This window comes from Erinaceus europaeus, chromosome 5, assembly GCF_950295315.1.
Source record: "Erinaceus europaeus chromosome 5, mEriEur2.1, whole genome shotgun sequence".
In the NCBI taxonomy this organism is placed as follows: domain Eukaryota; kingdom Metazoa; phylum Chordata; class Mammalia; order Eulipotyphla; family Erinaceidae; genus Erinaceus; species Erinaceus europaeus.
In genome coordinates, this window is record NC_080166.1 from 47,275,474 (window position 1) to 47,299,641 (window position 24,168).

A 24,168-nucleotide genomic window follows, 5' to 3' on the forward strand; every position below is an offset into this window, starting at 1 on the left:
TGTAGCTTTGAGGCTGATTTTGCACTGAATTTATGATTTCATAACTGACAAGTTTAGAGTATTATTTTATTTTAGTCATAAGACTCAGGAGCAATGACAGAAAATTAGGATTAAGAATTTTATGCTGTACTTTTTAAATAAAAACCTAAGAGCCAGTGAGTTGTATCATGAAAGTCTTTGTATAATAGTGGAAATTTTATATGGGTAAGCATTTTCAAACACACCTTAGTAGATATAAATAATTCTTACATTTTTAATTTCTCAGTGATCAGTCTTACTTTCCTTAAGACTTGGGCATCACTTATTGCCAAACATCTACAATTAATTGTAGCAGCATTGAAAGTCAACTAGTTATCATGGCAGAGCACCAAAGATTACAAGGACCTCACTGTGGTGCAGCTAGAAGTTATTGAAATGGTAACAGGTGAATTTATTATGGTGAAGTCAGGTAAGTAAGTATACATAATCTCAGTAGTTAGAAAGGTATACTAATATTCTTTCCCCCAGGACACTTACCTGTCATGCCCTAGTTAGAGTGGCGAGGCCTTATACCTCCTCCTGTCATATTCCTATGATGCTCAAATTCTAGGGGAGTTAAACCCACATCTCTAGTCTAGCATTGTAATCCTGGACGCTATCACAGTTTTAAGTTTTTTGTAACATAATAAAGCTATCTGGCCTAGTTGGAAGGGAATTAAGTTGTTTAAGTAGTCCATTCAGATACTTTGGAGAGAAAGAACAGAACAATAAGATTTATATAGGTTTGTTTTGCCTGTGCTGTATTTTGTGACTTCTGTAAAAACAGTGAGTTTTATAAGAACACAGATATGTTCTTGGTTTATCAAGATGAAAAGTATACATACGAAATGATAAAACACGAGAAAATGGAAAATACTGTTGCAAAAAGATGATCTCATTCCAAAACATAGTTAAAAATGGTAATTTCAGTGAAACATTTAATCCAGTTTTGTTTTACTTCTGTTAATTGTGGCGATTATAATATGGTTTATTAGATTTGTTTTTTTGAATATTGATATAATTAATAATGGTTAAAAAACAGTTACAAAATTCTGCCCTTATTAAGGAATAGACTGTATAACTATTAAAAGATGGTAATGCTTAGCAGGTATTTCCCTCCTCAAAAAAAAATAATTAATAATAATAATAACAACCCTGGAATTATTCTTAATTTCCCATTGTATGAGAATAGTTTACAAAGTACCTCATCTGAATGAAACTTTTTTTTTAAGGAAATAATTTGTTTAAGTAGAGTCTTTTTTTTTTTTTTTTTTTTGTAAATTGTTCCAAATGTGGTCTTAATATAATTGGGATTAGTATGGTTCCGTGACCCCCATGTCCACTTGGTTGATTCCAAATTATATTCCTCCATGAGGATAATTTCTGGAACCATCCGTTCCACCCCGGTTCCATGGCTGCCAGTTCTTAGCAACATTGCCCCGCCAGATATTCGCCGGGATGCGGCATCTTCTAAGTTCATTTCCCACGTCTACGCTCTACCAGACCTGCCAATATACGCGGATATCTTAGCCCACCCTGTCCAACGCTTGACGTCTCATCATCCAATCTGGTCCCCTATGCCTACACTGAACTTCTCTGTTCCAGACTCTTGGAAACAGAGCTGGCAGTCAGCTGAGGTAAAGAACAAACACCTCATCACAGACCCCTGCGAGCGACAACCCGGCTTTGACCTAGCACGTTATGATTGGGCCCTCCTCAATCGCTATCGAACAGGCCATGGCCGGTGCGCCGTGATGTTCCATCGCTGGGGAGCCAGAGACGACCCGAACTGCCCCTGCGGCTACAGACAGACTATGACCCACATAGTCAACGACTGCCACCTCTCCAGATTCAAAGGAGGTCTCGAAATTTTACATCAGGCTCAACCTGACGCTGTTGACTGGCTACGGAAGAAGGGCAAACGCTAGAAGAAGAAGATTAGGATTGTATAATATTACTATTACAAGAGAAAAGTAATGAAATTTTACTCTCAGGCAGTTTGTAGTAGAAGGAAAACTGTATTGAATAGTAAGAATTGAAAAGTCTTAATTGGAGGCTTGCAAGGTGGTTCAGTGGATGAAGCCTTGAACTTCAAACGTGAGGTCCCCAATTCTGCCTTGACATCCCATCATGCCAGAGTAGTGCTCTTATGCTCTCTCTTTCTCTCTGTCTCTCCCCATCCCCTCTCATTAACAGATAAATACATTTAAGTATAAAAGTCTTAATTATTTCAATATATTGTCCACATCTTTAATAGAACTGTTTTCATTAGACGTCTATATAAGAATAATTTAATTGTGTCCTATTTGTATTCTAGCTCATTTTCTTAAGGTATGATTTTTACCAAAACCTTATAGTGACTTCGATCTAATGTCAAAACCATTGCCAGACTTATTTCCAGAATAACATGTATATGTATATGCTTTGAATTGTTTTTTTATTTTATTTTATAATTTTTAATCTGGTAAATTCTGCCACTATGTTTGACATTTGCAAGGTCCAAATAAATCATTTAAATGTTTTATTTTCAATATGCAGACTGTGCTGTTACTTGATTTTTGCTTTTGACATGTTGTCTCAGTCTGAAGCAGAACAGCTTCAAATTTATAGAGCCTTCTAACAGTTGGTCCACTGGAAGGAGCCCTGTGTCTCTTCCTGAGGTAATCTGATTTGGAAAGAAGTTCCTCAAAGAATCAAGTTGATATTAGTGTTGGGATTCAATTTTTCTGAGCAGTTGACATCAAAGAGCACTAGGTTTCTTATACCTGAGTGACATTAATCCCACTTTTGCAAAGCCCAGGGTTTTCCAACCTCGTTTGTCTTCAGACTCACCTAAAAATATGTGAAAAATTGAAAAGGCATTCCTAGAGCACAAACTACGGTCTTTTCCACTATATTCAGACTCAGTACACCTGACTCACAGGTTAGAAGTTGGAGACCATGAGCATTTTGCTGACCCTGAGTTTAAATTTCCTGCTAATGTTTTACATGGCATCTGTCCTGGTCCATGAACAACAAAAAGAGATCTGTACCAGTGCCTTAAACTAAACTTTCTTAACCTAGATTTTCGTCTCAGGCAGCATCTGGTGAATAGTGTAATTATTAGTATCTGTGTGTCAAGATGGCCAGTTTTGGGGAGGGGCGGTTGTTAAAGCTGCATAAGGATTATTAAAAAGTACCCACAAATTCCCTTTGTGCTTTCATGAAGATTCTTTACTTTTATTACTTCATATGATTTCATTTTCTTAGTTGATATGTTTTAACTTTGAAACTTGCACTCTTTAAATCTGAAATCTAATGCAGGATGTTGCATTGATGATTGGACCATTGAAGTCAATGTAGCTACATGTCGTTATTTAAGTTTATTAGGTGAATTAAATGCACATTTATTTCTTCACTTGCACTAACCACATTTCAGGTGCCCAGTAGCCAAGGTGTCTAATTACCATACCGAACGAAGCAGAAAGGAGAGGAGAAAAAAAAAAAACAAACATGTATCATCATACAAACTTCTAGTGGAAGGGGCCAGACACTGGTGCACCTGGTTAAGCACACACATTACAGTGCGGAAGGCCACAGATTCAAGCCTCTGGTCCTCAACTGCAGGGGGAAAGCTTCATAAGTGGTAAAGCAGGGTTGCAGGTATCTTTCCCTCTCCATCTCCCCCTCTCAGTTTCTCTCTGTCTCTATCAATAATAAGTAAATACAAATATTAACTCTTGTTTTCCTCTCCCCTCTCCATTTCTCTGTCCTATCCAACAACAACTACATCAATAACAACAATCATTTTAAAAAAAACTTAAAAAAACAGTAATAATAACCATAACAATGTTAACAAGGGCAACAAAAGGAGAAAAATAGCCTCCTGGAGCACTGGATTTGTGGTGCAGGCACCGAACCTCAGCAATAACTTGAGGAAATAAATATTTTTTTTTAAAAAAAAGAAACTTCTAGTAGACAACATTAGTTGAGAAGATATGCTTATTTCTTGGTCAAAAATTTTACTTTTCACGGGTGGGACCTCACACTTGCATGACATCACCACTTTTCAGCCTGCTTCTACATTCACATAGGGAGAGAGATTAGGACCAGAGCTGCCCCTGGTACCATGGCACCCACATGTGGGTGCCAACAGTCAAACCTGAGCCGCATAGATAGCTAAGCAGGCACAGGACTAGGTGAACTATTTATCCTCTCTTCAAAAATCTGACCAGTTTCTGTGAGAGAGAGAATATCTTCACATATATCTATAAACTACTGCAAAATATATACCTGAAAGCAGAAGTACACTAGAGTTTGCAGTGAGTACCTCCCTAACACTTCCTCTCCACTATTCCAAGCTTGGCATCCATGATTGCTCAACAATTTGTTTGGCTTCATATGTTAACTCTCTTTTCAGTCACCAGGTTCCAGATGCCACCAGGATGCTGCTGGCCAGGCTTCCCTGGACTGAATACCCCACCAATGTGTCCTGGAGCTCAGCTTCCCCAGAGACACACCCTACTAGGGAAAGAGAGAGGCAGACTAGGAGTATGGACCGACCAGTCAACGCCCATGTTCAGCGGGGAAGCAATTACAGAAGCCAGACCTTCTACCTTCTGCAACCCTCAATGACCCTGGATCCATGCTCCCAGAGGGATGGAGAATGGGAAAGCTATCAGGGGAGGGGGTGGGATATGGAGATTGGATGGTGGGAATTGTGTGGAGTTGTACCCCTCCTACCCTATGGTTTTGTTAATTAATCCTTTCTTAAATAAAAAAAAAAAAAATCTGACAGCCTAATGCTTTCTAAATTTGCATGCCCAAGAAAGATTAGTCTTCCAACTATAAAAATAACCCATCCAACAGAACCAGCTTAAAATTAGTGCTTTTTTTTTTCCCTATTCCACTATAAGTCCAGGTCTATTCTTATAGAAGAAATAAATCTTATAAAGTATTTTAAAATAATTATAATTTGGGAGTCAGGCGGCAGTGCAGTGGGTTAAGCGCAGGTGGCTCAAAGTGCAAGGACCGGCATAAGGATCCCAACTCAAGCCCCAGGCTCCCCACCTGCAGCAGGGATCGCTTCACAGGCAGTAAAGCAGGTCTGCAGGTGTCTGTCTTTCTCTTCCCCTCTCTCTCTTCCCCTCCTCTCTCCATTTCTCTCTGTCCTATCCAACAACAACGACATCAAGAACAACAACAATAATAACTACAACAATTAAAAAAACAAGGGCAACAAAGAAATAGATATTAAAAAATAATAATTGTTATAATTTGCAGAAAACTGCAGTTTTTTTTTAATATTTATTTATTCCCTTTTGTTGCCCTTGTGGTTATTTTTGATGTCATGGTTAGAACAGAGAGATGGAGAGAGAAGGGGAAGACAGAGAGGGGGAGAGAAAGATAGACACCTGCAGACCTGCTTCACCGCCTGTGAAGAGACTCCCCTGCAGGTGGGGAGCCGGGGGCTTGAACCGGGATCCTTACTTAACCCACTGCGCCACCTCCCGACTCCCCAAACTGCAGTTTTTTCTAAATGTCTAGTTGGCTATTACTGCCATAGCCATAGGTAGACCAGAGAACTTATTACATAACAATCATTGTAAAAATTCTTTAGGGATTTTAATTAGTGAAAGATTTTTGTTATGGTTTCCCCATGACAGACAGAAAATATGCTACAGATTGAATTATTGAATGCTAGCTTTTATAAAGGCAATATATTGTTTGTATGCCCTACAAATTGTCCATTAAAGACAGATTGATTTCGAAGAGAGTTAAGAACATGCCATGTCTAGTTTATAATGTCATTCCCTAAGATTTTCCTATCTAGTTCCTTTTTTTTTAACTGCTTTTAAGTATCAAAAAAGTGTGAAAGTCTGATAATGTGATACAAATTCTATGTTCCTTGCCGATGATTTTCTTACTTGTGTTATTGATAAGTTCTTTAATTTCTCCTACAGTGTCAGAATAATTTTATGTAATACAGAAGCATCAATTAGCACATTAAAGTAAACACATATTGATGAAAATCTATTAGAAACTTTTGTCAGAATTGAATAAATGATCAAAACAGTGAATGTGTCTTGCATGAGTTTTTTGACAGTGTTATTATGAACTATTTGAAACACACTATTTGTATTTGTACTACTAGTTATCTCCAGTAAGCTTTATACCACAAGGTTCTCAATTAATAAGCTATGTTGATTTGAGTTGTGTCCATTGTTCTTTCTTGAACTATATCATCAACTTCATAAGATGTTTCATTGGTTGAATTTGACGCTGCATTTGAATTGGATGTCTTGATTTTTCTGTTGGGATTGCCTACAAATGAAATGAACTGGAATCATTAAACGTGTAAGTCAGAAATAAATGTAGCAATATTATGATTCAATTAGGCACAGATAATAATCTTTCTTGGTTGGATGTTTGACATAAAGGAATAGGAAACTGGTACTTTTTTTTCCCTCCATTTTTGTGGAACAAGGGCCTCCTCAACTTTTCCATTCATAGAGACAGAGGGAGAGAAATCACAGCACCAGACCTTCCCCTAGGCCATATACATATGGCATTGCACACGCTTTACCCACTGAATTGCCTCTTCAACCCCAACGTTTTTCTTGTAAGTCTAAAGTATTCCTGTATTACGCAGTTTTCACGTGAAATTCCCTGAGAAATCAAGAGATGAAGTCTAAAATGTATACACATGTGTTTTCTGATTATTTAAAAGTACTTTACACTTCCAATAAAAGGAGAATTGTTGAATTATACATGAAATACCATGCAGCCATTTAATGTGGGGAAAAAGAAGATTTCCAATACATCTGACATTTTCAGATAGAGATAAGTAGAGGGTTGGGAGAGAATGGCTTCCAATTCACTGGGAACCAGACTAGAGCCTGGGTTGTGCACTTGGGAAAGCAACACGCTATCCAAGTGAGCTATTTTCTAGCTCACCAACACATTTTTAAGTACATTAAAAGCGTTCAAAAAACAGTGTTAAGTTGGAAAGGGTGCAAGACTGGCAGCTATATAATAATGATAATACTTTTTGCCACTTACCCAAAGCCATTTATTCCACTTCTCCGCTTAGACTAATTTATGGTCAAATATGACCTTGGTTAGACAGGATTGTCCAACTTTTCTCTCCAGGCTCTATATGCCCTACTACTGTGCTTATTATGTTGGGTAAAAATACTGACAGTTCCTATTACACTTCCCTCACTCACCCCAAAGCTAACCGTATCAAAGTAAGGACTACAAAGGTTGAATAAGGGCAAGAGACTGGCATACTTTAATGATGACTCTTTAGTCACTATCAGGACACCCCATCAGCTGGGGCCCTGGTCAGGGAGTCCTGAGATTCCCAAACAGGTATGATGGGCCTAGACCTCTAATAGATCCCTCTCTCCTTTGTCACTGGTCATCTCCATCAGGAACAACACAATACACCCCTTTGTGGGCCCCTATAGGACCTTGTCCTCAACTTGGATCAACAATGGTAGAGACTGTTCCGTCCTCCGAAGGGAGGCTGGACAACATAATCTTATCTTCCACCTGAGGCAGATGGGTCCTGAAATTGGGGCAGCTTGGAACGTCCCTACTCGTGACCACAGAATGTGAGAGACCTACAGGGATGCAGAGATTATATAGGCTCCTAAACCAAATATGAGCCCCAGATCAGATCAAATCAATGGGGTCTACAGTCAACAATATTTATACACCTTTCCCATATTTGGGAGCTACTCTCTTCCCAGATGCAGCTTTCTGGTCCTATTTTTCAGCCATGACATCATCTCCCCAGACAATAACTTGGATCCACCTGCATATCATATTTCAGGCTCAGGAAAAATAACTAGTATAGTCAAGGGCCTTTTGGAATATAACTAAAATAGGCCTACTAGCTATCTTTAAAATGGAGACCCCAAATCTTCATTGGCAATATTCCAGCCTTTAGGTTCATGATTAGCCAACTGTTTGTTTGGCTTTATATGATAACTCTTTTTTCAGCCACCATGTTCCAGATGCTACCATGATGCCAACCAGACCTCCCTGGGCAGATGACTCCACCAATGTGTCCTGGAGCTCAGCTTCCCCAGAGCCCCGCCCCACTAGGAAAGGAGAGAAACAGGCTAGGAGTATGGATCCACCTAGCAATGCCCATGTTCAGCAGGTAAGCAATTACAGAAGCCAGACCTTCCACCTTCTGCACCCCATAATGATCCTGGGTCCATATTCCCAGAGGGTTTAAGAATAGGAAAGCTGTGGTGAGGGATAGACATGCAGCTTCCTGGGCCAATGGGGGGGGGGGGGTGGGAGTGGGTGGGAGGGATGGGTCACAGTCTTTCTGTGGTGGGCATGGTGTTTATGTACACTCCTAGTAAAATGTAGTCATATAAATCACTAGCTAATTAATATGAGGGGGAAAATTAATTGTATGTCTCGAAGTTTTTTAAAACACAGACTGAGTCTTTTTAATATATAGGCTGTGTATTTGATATGCGGACTCTCTCAAAAGCCTAGACCAAGTAGATCAGAAGCAACCAATAGCACAGCTATATACAAGATACTGGGTACTGTACAGCAAACAAAAGGACTTTTCAAAGTTAACCCAATTACCAAATAATGTGATGATAACATTAACTATCGATTGTCTTTTTGAACCCTAAGACAGCAGGAACCTCACATCTCCACTATAGAGCCTCTACTTCCCCCAGTCCTGGAACCCTTGGATAGGGCCCACTTTCCCGTATGCCTCTCCCAATCCATATCAAATAATATTGCATCTACCAATCACAACCTAATCAACACAACAATTGCCACCTCAACATGCTTCACTTCAGACTGTGTCCAGAGACTTCACGTGTGGAATGACAACCCTTCAGCTTCATTACTCGGGTGAGACCTTTCCTTTCATAGTATACTCTAGTTCCATCTCAGGTGGTTCACTTTCTAACAAAGTCCCAAAACCTAGATATAGACCAGTTTCTGTGAGAGAGAGCATATGTTCACACGTATCCATAAACTACCGCAAAATATATACCTGAAAGCAGAAGTACACTAGAGTTTGCAGTGAGTACCCCCCCAAAACTTCCTCTCCACTATTCCAAGCTTTGGGTCCATGATTGCTCAACAATTTGTTTGGCTTTGTATGTTAACTCTCTTGTCAGTCACCAGGTTCCAGATGCCATCAGGATACCGGCCAGGCTTCCCTGGACTGAAGACCCCACCAATGTGTCCTGGAGCTCAGCTTCCCCAGAGACCCACCCTACTAGGGAAAGAGAGAGGCAGACTGGGAGTATGGACCGGCCAGTTAATGCCCATGTTCAGCGGGGAAGCAATTACAGAAGCCAGACCTTCCACCTTCTGCAACCCACAAGGACCCTGGGTCCATGCTCCCAGAGGGATAGAAAGTGGGGAAGCTATCAGGGGAGGGGGTGGGATATGGAGATTGGGTGGTGGGAATTGCGTGGAGTTGTACCCCTCCTACCCTATGGTTTTGTTAATTTATCCTTTCTTAAGTAAATAAGTAAAGAATAGGAAAGCTATCAGGGGAGGGGATGGGATTTGGAGTTCTAGTGGTGGGAATGGTGTGGAGTTGTACCTCTCTTATCCTATGGTTTTTGTGAGTGTTTCCTTTTTATAAATAAAAATTTTTTTAAAATACTGACAGTTTCCCCAAATTTGCCCTCCTTTCTGTCTTTGCACACATCTTCAGCTGCCCAATGTCTCTAGCTCTCCAAACTCTCTGTTTGAATATTTATTCAAATTTTAGGAACTGCTCTCAAATTTCCCCAGTAAGAGAATAGAACCCATTGGTCAAATGGTGCTGCTATTAGAAATAGCTACTTCCTCTTCTTTTCCCTTCTCTTTCTTGTGTGTAGTCTGTCTTCTTGATAGAAACATTATTTCTCTAGATAAGTCTAAGCCTCAACTTCACATGTGTTAATACTGCCTGACTTGACCCATTTGTAAATTTATCAACATAACTGTTTTCAGTCAGCAATAATAGTTGATTTCATAGTTCAATACTCAAGGTTAGTACTACAAAATTTGAAGGATAATGACTTTCTGTAAGTTCCCAGACCTGACCCACACAACTGAAACATGTATGGTATTGTTCTCTGGACTAATACACAAAAATTCCATAAACTTAAAATGCAATGCCTTGTGTTGTATAATATATATATCTATTTATCTATATATATGTATATAGATATATATAGATATATAGATATGGATATATAGATAGATATCTTTATTGCATTATTTTGAACTTTTTGTGGTAAAATAGTTTAGTGATGAAGTCATACGTTCAAAATATTTTAATCATATCACTATATTTTTGTTGTTTTCTTTGGATAGAGACAGAAAGGAAGAGAAGGAGAGAGTGAAAGAGACCACAGCTCCAAAGCTTCCTCTAATGTAGTGGGGGCAGATTTCAAATCTGGGTTGCACACATGGCAAAGCAGCACACTACCCGAGGAGCTATTTCATTAATCCCATATTATATTTTTAATGATGATTATATAGTGAACATAGTTTATTAGCCAAAAGATATAGTTCACTAGAACACACACTTTACCACATGTGAGCATCACATAGGAGTATCATGAGAAGAGGGAAAATTCGTAGGCAGTGGAGGGAGGCTGTGGTGTCTCTCTTCTCTCTGTCTCTCTCATCCTTTGTCTCTTACCCTCTAAAAATAAGTAAGAGAGGGTGACTTTGCTGGAAGCAATAGAATCATAGAGGCATGAAGCCCCAGTTAAAATCCTGTTGGAAAAAAAAATGAAAAGATAAATCTAGGAAAATATGACAGGAAAATATGATAAGATGATAAACTCTGACTGTAAAAGTAGACTTTTAAAAAGATTAGACTGTTAGCTAGTCAACAAATAAGGAATATGTTCTATGAAAGCTTTTGAAAACAACATTTGGGAAGCAAAATAAAATGCTTGTAGGTTGAAGTCGTGTCATTTGAATTTTTGCTAGTCAGGAAACATGATTACATGGTTAATTCATGTCCTTCATGTTTCCTAAGGTTTTTACATACTTAAATTCATCAAGTCTTAGACATTCAAGATTTTTTCATATTTTGTTACATACAGGTATTTGTTTGTTTTTGTCCCCTTTTTATGTATAAGAAATAAACTCAGGAAGTTACTTCCCAACTTGTTTTGGAAGGTATCTCTAAATCATCTCCATTCTGACAGCCTTAATTTCTATTATGTATTTTTTGGGCAACAATTAAAAAATCTGTCTACTGCTCTCTGAGATTTAAAAGCTTCAAGTACATTCCTATGTAGATTTTTCTTCACTTAAGAATTTAAAACTTGTAAAGATCACTAATCCCCAGCCCTTACTTATTATTTACTTGGCTATTAGAGCCTTCTAACCAGGGAAGATACAGTCATTTCTCAATTGGCTTTTATTATTATTATTATTATTATTTAAGAAAGGAGACATTAACAAAACCATAGAATAAGAGGGCAAAAATTTTTGGGGGGGTGGTTAATCAGAGCACTGTTCAGCTCTGACTTTTTATGGTATTTGGGATTGAACCCAAAGCCGATATATTCCCAGCCCTTAGATGGCTTCTTAACAAAACCAATTTATAAGAACAAGGAAAGATTTGTTGTAAACACTATATTGATAACACTTGAAGCAGCAACTCTGATTAGTGAGTTAACATACTTATGGTTTACCCTGCAGATGATTAAGAAATCCAAAGATACTTTTAATATCTCCGGTAGTTAAACATATGACAAAGCAACTGCAATGACTGGGTTGTAATAACAGTCTAGTCAGCCCCTATCCCTTTGGAACGATTTTGAAAGGGAAATACAGAAAGGACTCAGCAACCTCAGCTTCCTCGATAATAGAAATGAACTTCTCAGCCCACAAATTAAGAATAAAAAGTAGTTGCCTTATTTCTGTCACATGGTTACAACATAGATTAAATTTTAAATAAAAATCTTTAATAACATTAAGCTCCCAAAGGATTTGTTACACATAAAGGGTTTTTCTTATTTCATTCCTCCATTTTTTTAAATTACTTTTTAAAATTATCTTTATTTATTTATTTGGATAGAGACAACCAGAAATCAAGAGGGAAGGGGTGACAGAGAGGGAGAGAGACAGAGAGACACCTGCAGCACTACTTCACAACTTGTGAAGCTTTCCCTCTGCAGGTGGGAGCCAGGAGCTCGAACCCAGGTCCTTGCACACTGTAACATGTGCGCTCAACCAGGTGCAGCCCTGCACCACCCAGCCCTTCCTCCATTTCTTTAACTGAGTCCTGACTGCAAAGATCTACAATCACTGCATTTCCCTGGGCCTTTCTGCCGCTTACTTCCCATTTGCATTCCGCTTTATGTTCTGTTCATCTTAAGTACTCTCAACTTTCCTTTATTTTCTTTGTTCATTTGTCTTTGTCAGTAATCAAATCCAGGTGCAGGTATGGTGTGTATTTTGCCAAATCACCAGTCCTCATAAGATTTCTTTAATTATATACCCCTCCAGCAGGCATTTAAAGTTTTGACCTTTACCCAAATTTAAATTCCACTCATCAAGCAAATCAAATGTATCATTTAACTCTAGTTCATCAAACAAAGTCAACCTATCATCACTAGCCTAGTGTACATTCTTTTTTCTTGTAAGTTAAAATTACATGCGTGTTTAGAACCATCCCTTAGAGATTCATCTAAAACTTTTCCATGCCCTCTGCTATTTCCTGCATTTCAAAATATCAAGGGAATGATGGGAACTTATATCGGTCTTTTTTTCCTGCTGATCTGACTGAACCGTAAGTTTTCTTATCATTATCTGCCTTTAACTTTCTAGCTTTTGTATCTAGCTTCAGTCTGAAATCCTGTAGCTGCGTCTAATTACCAATGAGCTGGTTCACTATATTATTTAGTAGAAAAAAAATATATATATATATATCTCAATCATCCTGCAGATCCTTCTAAGAGAAACAAGCAATCTAAGACGTGCACCCTAACTGTGACTTTTATTTGTAAGAAAACATTTTCTCTTCAAAGGACGCAGGGTTGAGCCTGAGGCAAATGATATGGTAAGCAAAACTTGCCTAATAAACTACTGATCTCGTGGCTTCTCTCTTATGCAATGTTAAGCCTGCTCCTTTCATTGTGAAAACTAGAAACGTGTCTTTTTGGCTGTGCTTATATATCACTGTGTAAAAGCATTCCTTGGGGGCTGAGTGACAACGCACTGGGTTAAGCTGGTGCATGATGGAGGGAAAGGTTTGGGGGTGAGAGAGTTTTGCAGACATCTCTCACAGGGAGATGGCAAATTGTACCCATGTGTCAATAACTGTGCTGTAAACCATTAACTCCCTAATAAAGCGATAAAAGAAGAGAATCCTGGAAACTCCATTTCCTCTATAAACTGTCTCTAAGGGTTCTCTAATAGAAAGTTTGATAGGCAAAAACCCAATACACCCATGCTTTTAACTGCTCCTCTCTGAGCCACTCACTCCACCACACCTTACTAAATGAACCTCTACCATTTCTATTTCTGTTCACAAAGATCCCCTTCATATAGCCATCTTCTGTTATAGTACAATTTACAGACCATGATACTCATTTACACATTGGCATACCTAAAATGAGTTTTAAAAGAATAAAATGATTATGGATAAAATTTAAGACCAATCAACTGCCTAGCAATAGAACTTCTGTACCAAGTGAGCCCTGGAGGTAGCCTAATTGAACTTTCATACCAAGTGAGCACTGGAGGGTAGCTACAGTCACTATGGGAAACCTATTTTTTTTTCCACAATCATTTCAAAATATATAAAACCTTAAATTGTGTACATGAAGAATTAAACACAATAGAATATAGCTATATGGAGGAAAATCTTAAAGTATTGTGATTTATACAGACAACCAAGTCCAGTGTCCTACATTAGTTTAAATATGTCCATAAGAACTTATTTCCCTTCAGGTCATTAAAATAGTTCTGTAATAGAAATACCCTTGTTATGGACTGATGAGGAAGTTAAAAACGGAGGTAGAGTAATGAAAGAGCTCCCAGGGGAGGTGACTTTTAATAAAGATTAAAAGAAACAGAAGTACAAATTATTCAGGCAGCTAAGGATGGAAAATTCTAGACAGCAGTGACAGTAAGTGCTACGTCTGTGAAGCATGAGTCTCAAGAAATAATGAAAAGTTCAGCGTGGCTCAGAATGTGCAGATGATAGGAGTAAGAGCAGAGAGGGAACACCACAAACACTCTCCTCTCTTCAGAAAGTTGGAAAGCTTCATGAGAGGTGAAGTAGTGCTGTGGGTATCTCTTTAATTTTTTTATTATCTTTATTTATTTATTCAATAGAGACAGGCAGAAATCGAGAGAGAGAGAGCATGATAGAGAAGGAAGGGAGAGAGAAAGAGAGACACCTGCCACATAGTTTCACCACTCACAGAGCTTTCCTCTTGCAAGTGGGGACCGTGGGCTCAAACCCGGGTTCCTGTGTATTGCAACATGTGCACTCAACCAGGCGTGCCACCACCCAGCCCCCAGTAGGCCTCTTTCTCTCTCTTTATACCCCACACCCAACCCTCTCAATTTCTCTCTATCTCTATCAAAAATAAGTTGATGAATATATTCTGTATATGTATTTGAGTTTTAAATTGTAAGTGGAATCCACCCGCTTCTGTGGCCCCACGTTGGGCGCCAGATGTTGTTGCGGCGGTCTGGTGTCGGGCTGCACTGCGGAGAAGAAAGCGGACGTCCAGAGCAAAGGGGTACACAAATCTTTATAATAGGATGGGGGGGGGGAGGTTTGGTTCAGACCACGTGGAGCCAGCCGGCAATGGCCGACCACGGGGGGAGAGCAGGCAGCGAGACCTCAGAGAGGGAGAGCCGAGAGCCCAGAGAGAGAGAAGGGAGGGGTGAGGTAGCTTTTTATTGGGCGACAACCAGGGGTGACGTGTAGGGCCAGGATTGGTTGAAAGGGGGCACTCTAGGATTTAGCGGGGCATAGAAAAACCTGGGGGCGGAGCCAGGATTGGTTGAAAGGGGGCACTCTAGGATTTAGCGGAGCATAGAAAAACCTGGGGGCGGAGACTGCATAAGAATAAGTCCTCAGCAACATGTCTCAAAGTGAATCATAACTTTTAAATAAACATAAATTCATATTCATGAAATTTGATTCTTTCTGAGTGTGTTTCATAGTGATAATTAGCATGTGGATATAACTTTATAATTGAAAATACAATAAAGCTCAGCTCAGCAAGCTGTGCATAGCATTTCTTATTTCACAATCCCACTACACAGTGAGTGTACACACACACATACACACACACATACACACACACACACACACACACTCACACACCAGTTTGCAATGTATTTGAGAAAAAGACTATCTTCTTCTTAATTTTCTATTTATTTTATGTGTCTCTGAATTGTATTCTATATTGCCTCCAAATTTTGCATACCATAAGTATGAGGATAAAGGCTTTAACTGCTATTTGAATTATTTGACTCCATCAAAAACAAAACTTTAAAATTCCAAGAAGATAAAAAGCTTATAACCAAAAGAAACATAAACATATTAAATTGGATTTATTGGACAACTTTATAATTTTCACAAGAATTATTTATACACTGCAGTTATTTTTCCTTGGGAACAATTTCTCTAAATTGCTTTATCCTTAGGACCTAATTTAATATGACCCTTTAGAAAGACACACAATGAACTGAATTTTCAAAAAAGCACTCATTGTTAACAGTACTCTCTGCTACCCAGGTACATGTTATTCTTTTGAATAGAGTACTCATAATTGGTTACTAATAATGTATACTAATTACCTTCTCGAATGGAAGAAGTCTCTAGGTGTTGAAGTTTAAGACCGTTGTCTAATCTTTGAGGCTTCGTATGCAGAAATAAATAGCAAAGGACACAGACGCTGATGACAAAAGCAAGTAAAACAAGGGCAGCAATTCCCAATCCAATCAGGGCACCAATGCTGAAGAAAACAGAAAAAGTACTGTGACTGTCACATAAACTGAAAAGAAGCTTTACATAACATTAACAATCTTGTTAATGCTGCTCAGTCATTAATAACCAAATTACATTTCAGTGCATATATGTATGTATGTATAACATAAATATATGAAGGTGCCGGGATAGCCTGAGGGTACTTCTTCCCGAGCTAGTGCTCTCTGGCTTGGAGAGAACTCAACTGGAGCCGATCTAGGCTGCTGCGTGGGAGAGGGATCAGGAACTTGTGCCGCACTAACTTCTGCAGGAGATACACTCTGGAACTCTCGAAGCCGGAAAGCAATTTCCAAGTGTCTTTAATCAGAAGAGCAGCTGTTTTTATACTCTCCAAGTAGGGTGGAAACAGGATGTGATATAGAGAGGGTGGAGAGAAAAGTGACTGGTGAAAATCAGAGTGTGACAAGGAGGGGGCGGAACAGGTGAGAATCCTATCACTGAACCACCAATGCCCTGGAGGGAGTGCTTTATGTAAAAGTGATTTATGTAAATAGACCAAAGCTTTGGATCAGTAAATCCCTATACAGGCATATGGTTAAGCAGAAGCCAGGGGGAGGTGGCATACTACCCAACATGAAGGAGCTAAGGAAATAGCTCAACATGTTAAAACACAAGGACTGCATGCCTAGGATCCCCGAGATCCCCAGTTCAATCCTCATACCGCCACAAACTAGAGCTAAACAGTCCTCTGATCTCTCTCTGACATACACACACACAGATAAATGTTTTTTGAAATTTGGTTTTCAAAAAATCAATTAAGATATATGAAAATTTGTAACAGTAATGATTGTAATTTGCAACTCCTATTTTCTACTTACTCTATTTTCGCTATTCATCTTTACGTCAATGTAAGTATAGAATACCTACCATGTGAATTTAGAAGGTCACCTGACTCAGAATAACATTTCAGTGAAATCAATCTCTATCATTAATATGCTTTTGAAGGATCAGGTTCACCAACAAACAGTGAGTAGAAAAACATGGAGTCAGAGAGATAGCACAGTTGGGGAGTTGCCTGCTTTGTCATGTGTGAGACCCAGCTTCAAACCCAGCTCCCCACTCATGGGAGTTGGGGAAGGACTTTGGTGCTGTGGTGTCTTTTTCTCTCTCTTTCTGGCTTTCTGTCTGTGTTTCTCTTTTTCTATCTGAAAAAAAGAACCCAGGAGGTGACACAGTGGAGCATTGAACTCTCAAGCATGACGTCCCAGTTTAGTCCCCAACATCACATGTGCCAGAGTGACGTCAGGTTCTTTCATTCCTCCTCCTTCTCATGAATAAGGAAATACATATTCAATAAGAATAAATATAAAATAAAAATACATGGTGTGATCGTGTCCTAGTGATGACAAAAAATTATTTTCACAGTATAGTGATGAAAACAGTAGGCCTGTTCTTGTTCAGAAAAAGGAAGCACAAAGTTAAATTTGGACTGGGTTTGGTTTATTGCACTAAAATAAAAGTCTCTAGGGAAGGAGGACAGGAAGGGAGTGTGGGAGTGGGGAAGTGCTTTGGGATTCTGGTGCATGATGGTGAAAAGGACATAAGCTGAGGGTGAGAGTGTTTTGCAGACACCTGTTATGGGGAGATGAGAAATTTTACCGAGGTGCCAACAACTGTACTGTAAACTATTAACCTCCCAACAAAATGGGGGGGTGGAGAACATAAAATATGTTACTGCCTAATTTTTAAAAATATTTTAATGAGAGAGAGAGAGAGAGAAAAACAGAGAGAGAGAAGGAGAGGGAGAGAGGGAGAGGAGAGGGAGAGGAGAGGGGGAGAGAGAGAGAGAGGTCACAGCACTGGTCAAATCTGGCTTATGGTGGTGCTGAAAATTGAACTTGGGACCTTTGGATATCTGACATGAAAATCTTCTGCATAACCATTATTCTCACTCCCCACCTAACAGCATAACTTTTAAATGAATATATAGATAGATCAGTATCACTAAACTAAGTTAATAAAATATACTTTGCGTAATTCCAAAAAGGAAAAGAGAGAAAAGGAGAGGCATGAATGATGGACAAATTTATAAACTCAGGATTCCTTTTCTACAATGCATCCTCTTGTATGTGCATATGTCACCTGAAAATCCTCACCCTTCCTTACATGTACAGTTAGAGAGTCAGGGGACAAGAGTAACTGTTGATATTCTTGCTATAATTATTGCTATAAACTCCCCTTTGCGTCTTAAAAAAGTTACTTCTGCAAAAGTTAGTAAAGTGAATGTTTACCAGAAATGTAAGGCTTTATGTGAGATACCATTATTAATATGCAGAACTACAACTATTATCTAAAAAAAGAAAGTTTGAATTAATATAAAGCAAAATTTATGAAATTTATATAAAGTTCATGTTAATTTTTAGGTTTGCTCTTCTAAAAGAGCATAATGCCAATGACTTATAGCACTAAGGCAGAAATTCTTGTACCTTTCTCTGAAGATAAAGTGTATCGCTGATTTTATTTGCACTGAGCTAAATTTATAAAAATCCTGATGTAGCTACCTGTAATTATAGTTAATTCAGAAATAACACAGTTGTCATAAATCTGTGATCTTAATACTGTTGAATGGGAAGAAGAGGTTGTGAAAAGAATTGTTTTGAAAGTCTAATATGCAACCACACATACTTTCGTGAAACATAAGCATGTGTGGTTGTATAAATATACATATAATTAGTGTTCAGAATGTTCTAGAGCAGAGCTGGGTGGTGGTATACCTGATTGAGTACACATAATACAATGTGCCAGGACTGGAGTTCAAGCCCCCAGTCCTTACCTGCAGGAGGGAAGCTTCACAAGTGGTGAAAGTGTTAGCAGGTGTCTCTCTATGTCTCTCTCCCTCTTAATATCCTCCTCCCCTCTCAATTTCTCTCTAATTCTATCCAAAATAAATAAATAAATAGATATATTTTAAAAAATTATAAAAGAATGTTCTAGAGCAGATTCTTCTGCTGACTTTCCCAGAGTGTTGTGCATACTTAATATGACAGAACACTTAGCTGTAGTAAATTTTGCATCGATGGCAGAAAATAATCATTGAATAATGATTGATCTGTCATAACTGAAAGGTAATCATCATTGAAAACTTATCATTGAAATGATCATTGCAAAGTAATGATTTTCATTATCTTCCTGACTCATGTTTAGGGTTCTGCTGTTTCTCATAAAGTAAGGTCCTAAAACGTTTTTTGTGTACTAAATGGCGAGGGAGGATCTGACCAGGGATGCTAAGTGCATTACTGCTTTGGGAGGAAGAAAATAATATAAAAAGGGGGGGGGGTTAAACTCACTCTATTTAACCTTTACTTGAAGAGACAAAGGGGCCCTAGCAATTTCAAGACTGTCAGCTGAGCCACAGACATGGATGGAGTCACACTCCTAGAAAATTTTCTTCTGAGTTTACTGGTGTCAACCTCTTTCCCTCAGTCCAACACATGGGTGAATACTGGCAAAGGTCAGTGTTTAGTCTCACATTTAAATGGGAATTTACTTTCACTTGGTGCGCTCTCATCTAAGGGATAAACTCCCTGACTCTGCCAATTCCTCTCCCATGCTTGTTTGCTGCAGAGTTGACTTCTTTTTTTATAGATTATCCATGTCAGGGAGGTTTAGAATTATATACATAGAAAACAGAACAAAATGCATTTAATATTATCTGATTAATATTCTCTAACCAATTAATCTTGATTTACAAGATGGAAATCTTAACATCTGGAAAGATTTCTGAAAGAAGAACCCAATTATTTTGTAAAGAATCTTCAAAGTGAAAAAGCAATCTAATCAATTTAGAAACAGAACTGTTTACTTAATTACACTCAAGATACATTCTGTATACTTTTATGTACACAATTTTGAAAACAGGCCATACATTTGAAGGTAAAACCAAAATAAGCACACTATTTTTTGCTCTCTATACAAAAGGAGGTTTTTCATAATTTTGGCATACTGCTTCAATATCACATTTGTACTTTACAGAGACTTGCTTTATGCATGGAAATTTTTATGTATAAGATCTGAATAAAGGTGGAATATCAGGCTCCAGGAAAGAGCACAGTGCCAGTGCATAGGACTTGCATGTGAGAGATTGCAGATTTGATCTCTATCAATGCCAAAAGCCAGAGCCGAGTGATTCTCTACTTAAAAAAAACAAGCAAAAACAAAATATTAAAGCAAATAAACAAAGGATACAGGTCCTAGACTCTTTTAAAATATTCATTTAAACAAACATACATTGAACATTCACTCATCTGCTTTCCTGGACAGTATGCATTCTTTCCCTAGATCCTGAAAGAAAATAACCTAGGAAGCTAGTGACTTACAGGAAGGAAAAATATGGCAGTGAGCTATTCATAGGCAACAGAGAATTATTCTCTCTCTCTCTTTTTTAAATCTCCATATGGCAGTTTGTTTTCCAGGCCTGGAGAGAGGGTCTGTGAAGCTGCTATCACATTAATGCAGCAGCTCTCCTACTTAGCAATTTCGCTTACCTGGGAATAGCTACAGCTGAGCCTTTCCCTAGCAGCTGCAGAATCTTATAAGAATGCTAGTGACTTCAAGACTATGTTTTTGCAGTTAAACTATTTTAAATGAGGGTACTGAAAGCAAAAGATACAAGGGTAATGAAGCTCTAAATTTTTATTTCCTTGACATGTTGTTCTCAGAGTTCAATAACTAAGAAGAATCCCATGTTTAACATGTAGTCATTTGACTCCAACATTTGAAATGGCATATATTTCCTGAGAACCAAAATACATTGTCCATTTTGTCAGCGCTGAATTAAGACACCAACAAACTCTTCAGTCTTTAGTGCTCCCATTCATCTTAGGGAGGATTTTTATCTTTCTCATTTTGGAACTATTCAATGATCTAAGAGTCTCAAGCACATTTTCCAGTTGGATCTGATTTAAAGGTTGCCATGCACTGTTGGAGGCCCTGCCACCATTAGTAATGCCTCCAAAGATTTGGAACTGAGCTGTTATGCTATTTTCCAATGGGCCAGCTAATATGTCAGCACAATTTAATTATTTTCCTCAAATAGCAAGGATAAACTATCATTATTTTATGAGATTTTGACCTACCCTGTCACAAAACACCTTTGTAAGTTGAAATTGATATTTTTCAGATATTCTTGAAGCTTTAAGAAATATTTAACACTCTAAGAAATAGCATTAAAAGTATTAGCTGAAGATTTGGCATGCACACCAAATTCTGAATCATTTTAGAAGATTCTAGGGGGTGGGAGTGAGGAGTGGTATGTTCTTCTTATAGTAGAACCACTTCCTCTCTTTTTATTCCCCCTCAAACTATTGTGGCATAGAGGTTAATGGTTTATAGTATAACTATGGATATATAGGTACAACCTTTCACCTCCCCATAATAGGTGTCTGCAAGACATTTTCTTCCCCCCAGCCCAGGTTCTTGACCATTATCATGCCCCAGTATTCCAGCACCTCTCTATTTCATCCCTTTCCCTCCTTCCTCAGAGTTCTTTACTTTGGTGCAGCACACCATATCCAGTCCAAGTTTTGCTTTATGCTCCCTTCTTCTTCATCTTCTCCTTCTCCTCCTTCTTTTTAATTTTTATGCTCTATTTTTAGAGTTGTGGATGATAAAAGAAAAAATAATTTATTTTATCTATTTAAGATGATAGGATAATTATTTGCTACAATCCTGCCATCTTTATTCAGTCTCCAAAGGAGGTGCGTCAAATTGGAAGAAGTCTGCAATCCTTTGGAGTGAGAGGGGGAGCAAAAGCATTCCACAATGAAAACCTGCACAAATACTAATTGGAATAAAAGAAATTCCCATCATAAAGAAAAAGAGGCAAAAAAAAAAAAACTGCCTTAGAAAGTCTCCACATTTTAACAACGGCTAATTAGTTCAGGTGTCAAGATAGGGGCTGTCCTAAAAAGGTCCAGTAGGGTACTTAACCCTATCCGTCAAAATTGTACCTCTCTGTGGATCTCCAGTTTAGTCACTGTTAGATACATGAAAAGAGTGGATCATAGAGGTCAGGTAGTGGCATACCTGGTTAAGCACACATATTACAATGCACAAGGACCTGGGTTCAATCCCCTAGTCCCCACTTGCAGGGGGGAAAGTTTCACAGGTGACGAAGCAGGGCTGCAGGTGTCTCTCTGTCTCTCTTCCTCTCTCTCACCCTCTTCCTCTTAATTTTTGGCTGTCTCTATCCAATATATAAATAAAGATAATAAAAAAGTAAAAAGCAAATTATAAAGCATAGCAGTCTGTGTGCTTGTGAAGCTCTTCTACCCACACCCCATTCCCTCTTTTTCTCTTTCATATATGTTTTGCACCAGAGCTAAGCACACTGAGGAAGAAAGGAGGGGATAGGAGTGAGTGGAGAGAGCACTGAGTTCCTGGTGGGTGATTTTGGGAAAAGACCTAAGTGCTGGGTGAGAGTGCTTTGCAGATACCTGTCATGGGGAGATGAGAAATGTGTCGCATGTGTCAGCAGTGGTACTGTAAACCACTATCTCCCGCACCCCACAAAACGATTTAGAGTGAAACAAAACAAAATAAGAACAATAACACAGCCAATTCCTTCTCACAGCTAAAGCGACTTAAAACACAAATCATTAGTTAATGTCTTCTACTGGGTCTCAAAGGAACTGTTCTGTTCTAATCCAATTTGTTCAAACGAATAAGAGACAAAGCCTTCTTAAGTTACCTGCGTGTTTCCTCTCTTTGCCAGCAGAGCCCTTTGCCAGAAACGGGTCAATGGCGAACGTGAAGGACAGTCCCTTTCCAGGAGGAGGGCGAGAAACTGAGCGCAGACAGCCTGGGCTGGCAGGTTACACCTGTGGCTCAGAGTTGCTTTTCTCCCGTGCACCTTGCCTGGGGTCCCGGGAAGAGTGCACACCTTGCCAGCCCCCGCCTAACCCTCAGGAAACAGGCAGCACCCAGAGGTTAGACTCCTGGGAGAGCTCCTAGACAGGAGAGGTTTCCCTAGCCTTCCCATGCCCTGCAGTGCTCACTCACCACACCCTCCAGAAATCCCTAAACAGGGTGGGTCGCAGAGTGGTCTCTCTGATCCCTAGTGACACAGGTCGTCCCCTCCCCAGCCCAGGGATCCTCAGCCCCGTGCACTGCCCACCTGAGGCTCCACATGTAGCTGTGTTTGTAGGGGAAATAGCTGCCCGGCTCGCTGCAGCAGTACTTGAGGTCGGCGAAGCCACAGCAGTAGAGGAGCGTGGCCACCTCGTCGCGCCGGGGGCACTGGAAAGGCTCCACGAAGCTGTGGTTGAGGCTGTAGTAGCCGGAGCACACCCGGCTCGCCTCGCTCATAGCGCACAGCAGCGGGCGGGGGCCCGCGCGTCCCCAGATGTGCCCTTGGACCACACCTGTCCCCTGTCCCAAGCAGCCAGAGCCCAAGGACCCTATTGCTCAGGCTGTCTCTTCTGATCTGGGGTCTGACAGCCTGGGCGTTCAACCTAGGCTTGCCCCCTCTGAGCTCTCTCCTCCCCCTGTCCACATGGTGTCTAGTGGCTTTACTATTGCTTCTTCTCCTACTGAGTGGTCCTTTCATCTGCTGGTCTCCAAGCCTGACCTATTCTCTCTCTCTCCTCTCTCTCTCTCTCTCTCTCCCCCTCTCCCTCCCTCTCCCTGTCCCTCTCCCTCCCTCTCCCTGTCCCTCTCCCTCCCTCTCCCTGTCCCTCTCCCCTCCCCCTCCCCTCCCTCTCCCTCTCCTTGTCCCTCTCCCTCCCTCTCCCTGTCCCTCTCCCTCCCCCTCCCCCTCTCCCTCCCTCTCCCCTCCTCCTCCCTCTCCCCTCCCCCTCCCCTCCCTCTCCCCCTCTCCCTCTCCCTCTCCCTGTCCCTCTCCCTCCCTCTCCCTCCCTCTCCCTGTCCCTCTCCCTCCCTCTCCCTGTCCCTCTCCCCTCCCCCTCTCCCTCCCTCTCCCTCCCTCTCCCCTCCCCTCCCTCTCCCCCTCTCCCTCTCCCTCCCTCTCCCCCTCTCCCTCTCCCCCTCTCCCTCTCCCTCTCCCTGTCCCTCTCCCTGTCCCTCTCCCTCCCTCTCCCTGTCCCTCTCCCTCCCTCTCCCTGTCCCTCTCCCCTCCCTCTCCCCTCCCCTCCCCCTCCCTTCCCCCTCCCCCTCCCCCTCTCGCTCTCCCTCTCCCTCTCCCTCTC

At 40.1% G+C, this 24,168-nt stretch overlaps 1 protein-coding gene across 1 annotated transcript; it reads right to left on the minus strand.

Moving 5' to 3' along the window:
- Nucleotides 1-6,017: 6,017 nt before the first annotated feature.
- SHISAL2B (shisa like 2B) lies at nt 6,018-23,561 on the minus strand. Its single transcript, XM_007534134.3, has 3 exons — nt 23,139-23,561; nt 15,835-15,992; nt 6,018-6,321 (listed from the first exon to the last, which is right to left on the minus strand). The coding sequence occupies exons 1-3, from the start codon at nt 23,327-23,329 to the stop codon at nt 6,188-6,190; spliced, it is 483 nt and encodes a 160-aa protein (XP_007534196.1). The 5' UTR covers nt 23,330-23,561; the 3' UTR covers nt 6,018-6,187.
- Nucleotides 23,562-24,168: the final 607 nt, after the last annotated feature.

Excerpts from the sequence above, each read along its gene's own strand:
- SHISAL2B (XM_007534134.3), bottom strand. The coding sequence starts at position 23,329 with ATGAGCGAGGCGAGCCGGGTGTGCTCCGGCTACTACAGCCTCAACCAC. Across the intron at positions 15,993-23,138 it reads AGCTACATGTGGAGCCTCAG|CATTGGTGCCCTGATTGGAT; the intron begins GTGGGCAGTGCA and ends TGTTTTCTTCAG. Across the intron at positions 6,322-15,834 it reads GACTTCTTCCATTCGAGAAG|GCAATCCCAACAGAAAAATC; the intron begins GTAATTAGTATA and ends TTTCATTTGTAG.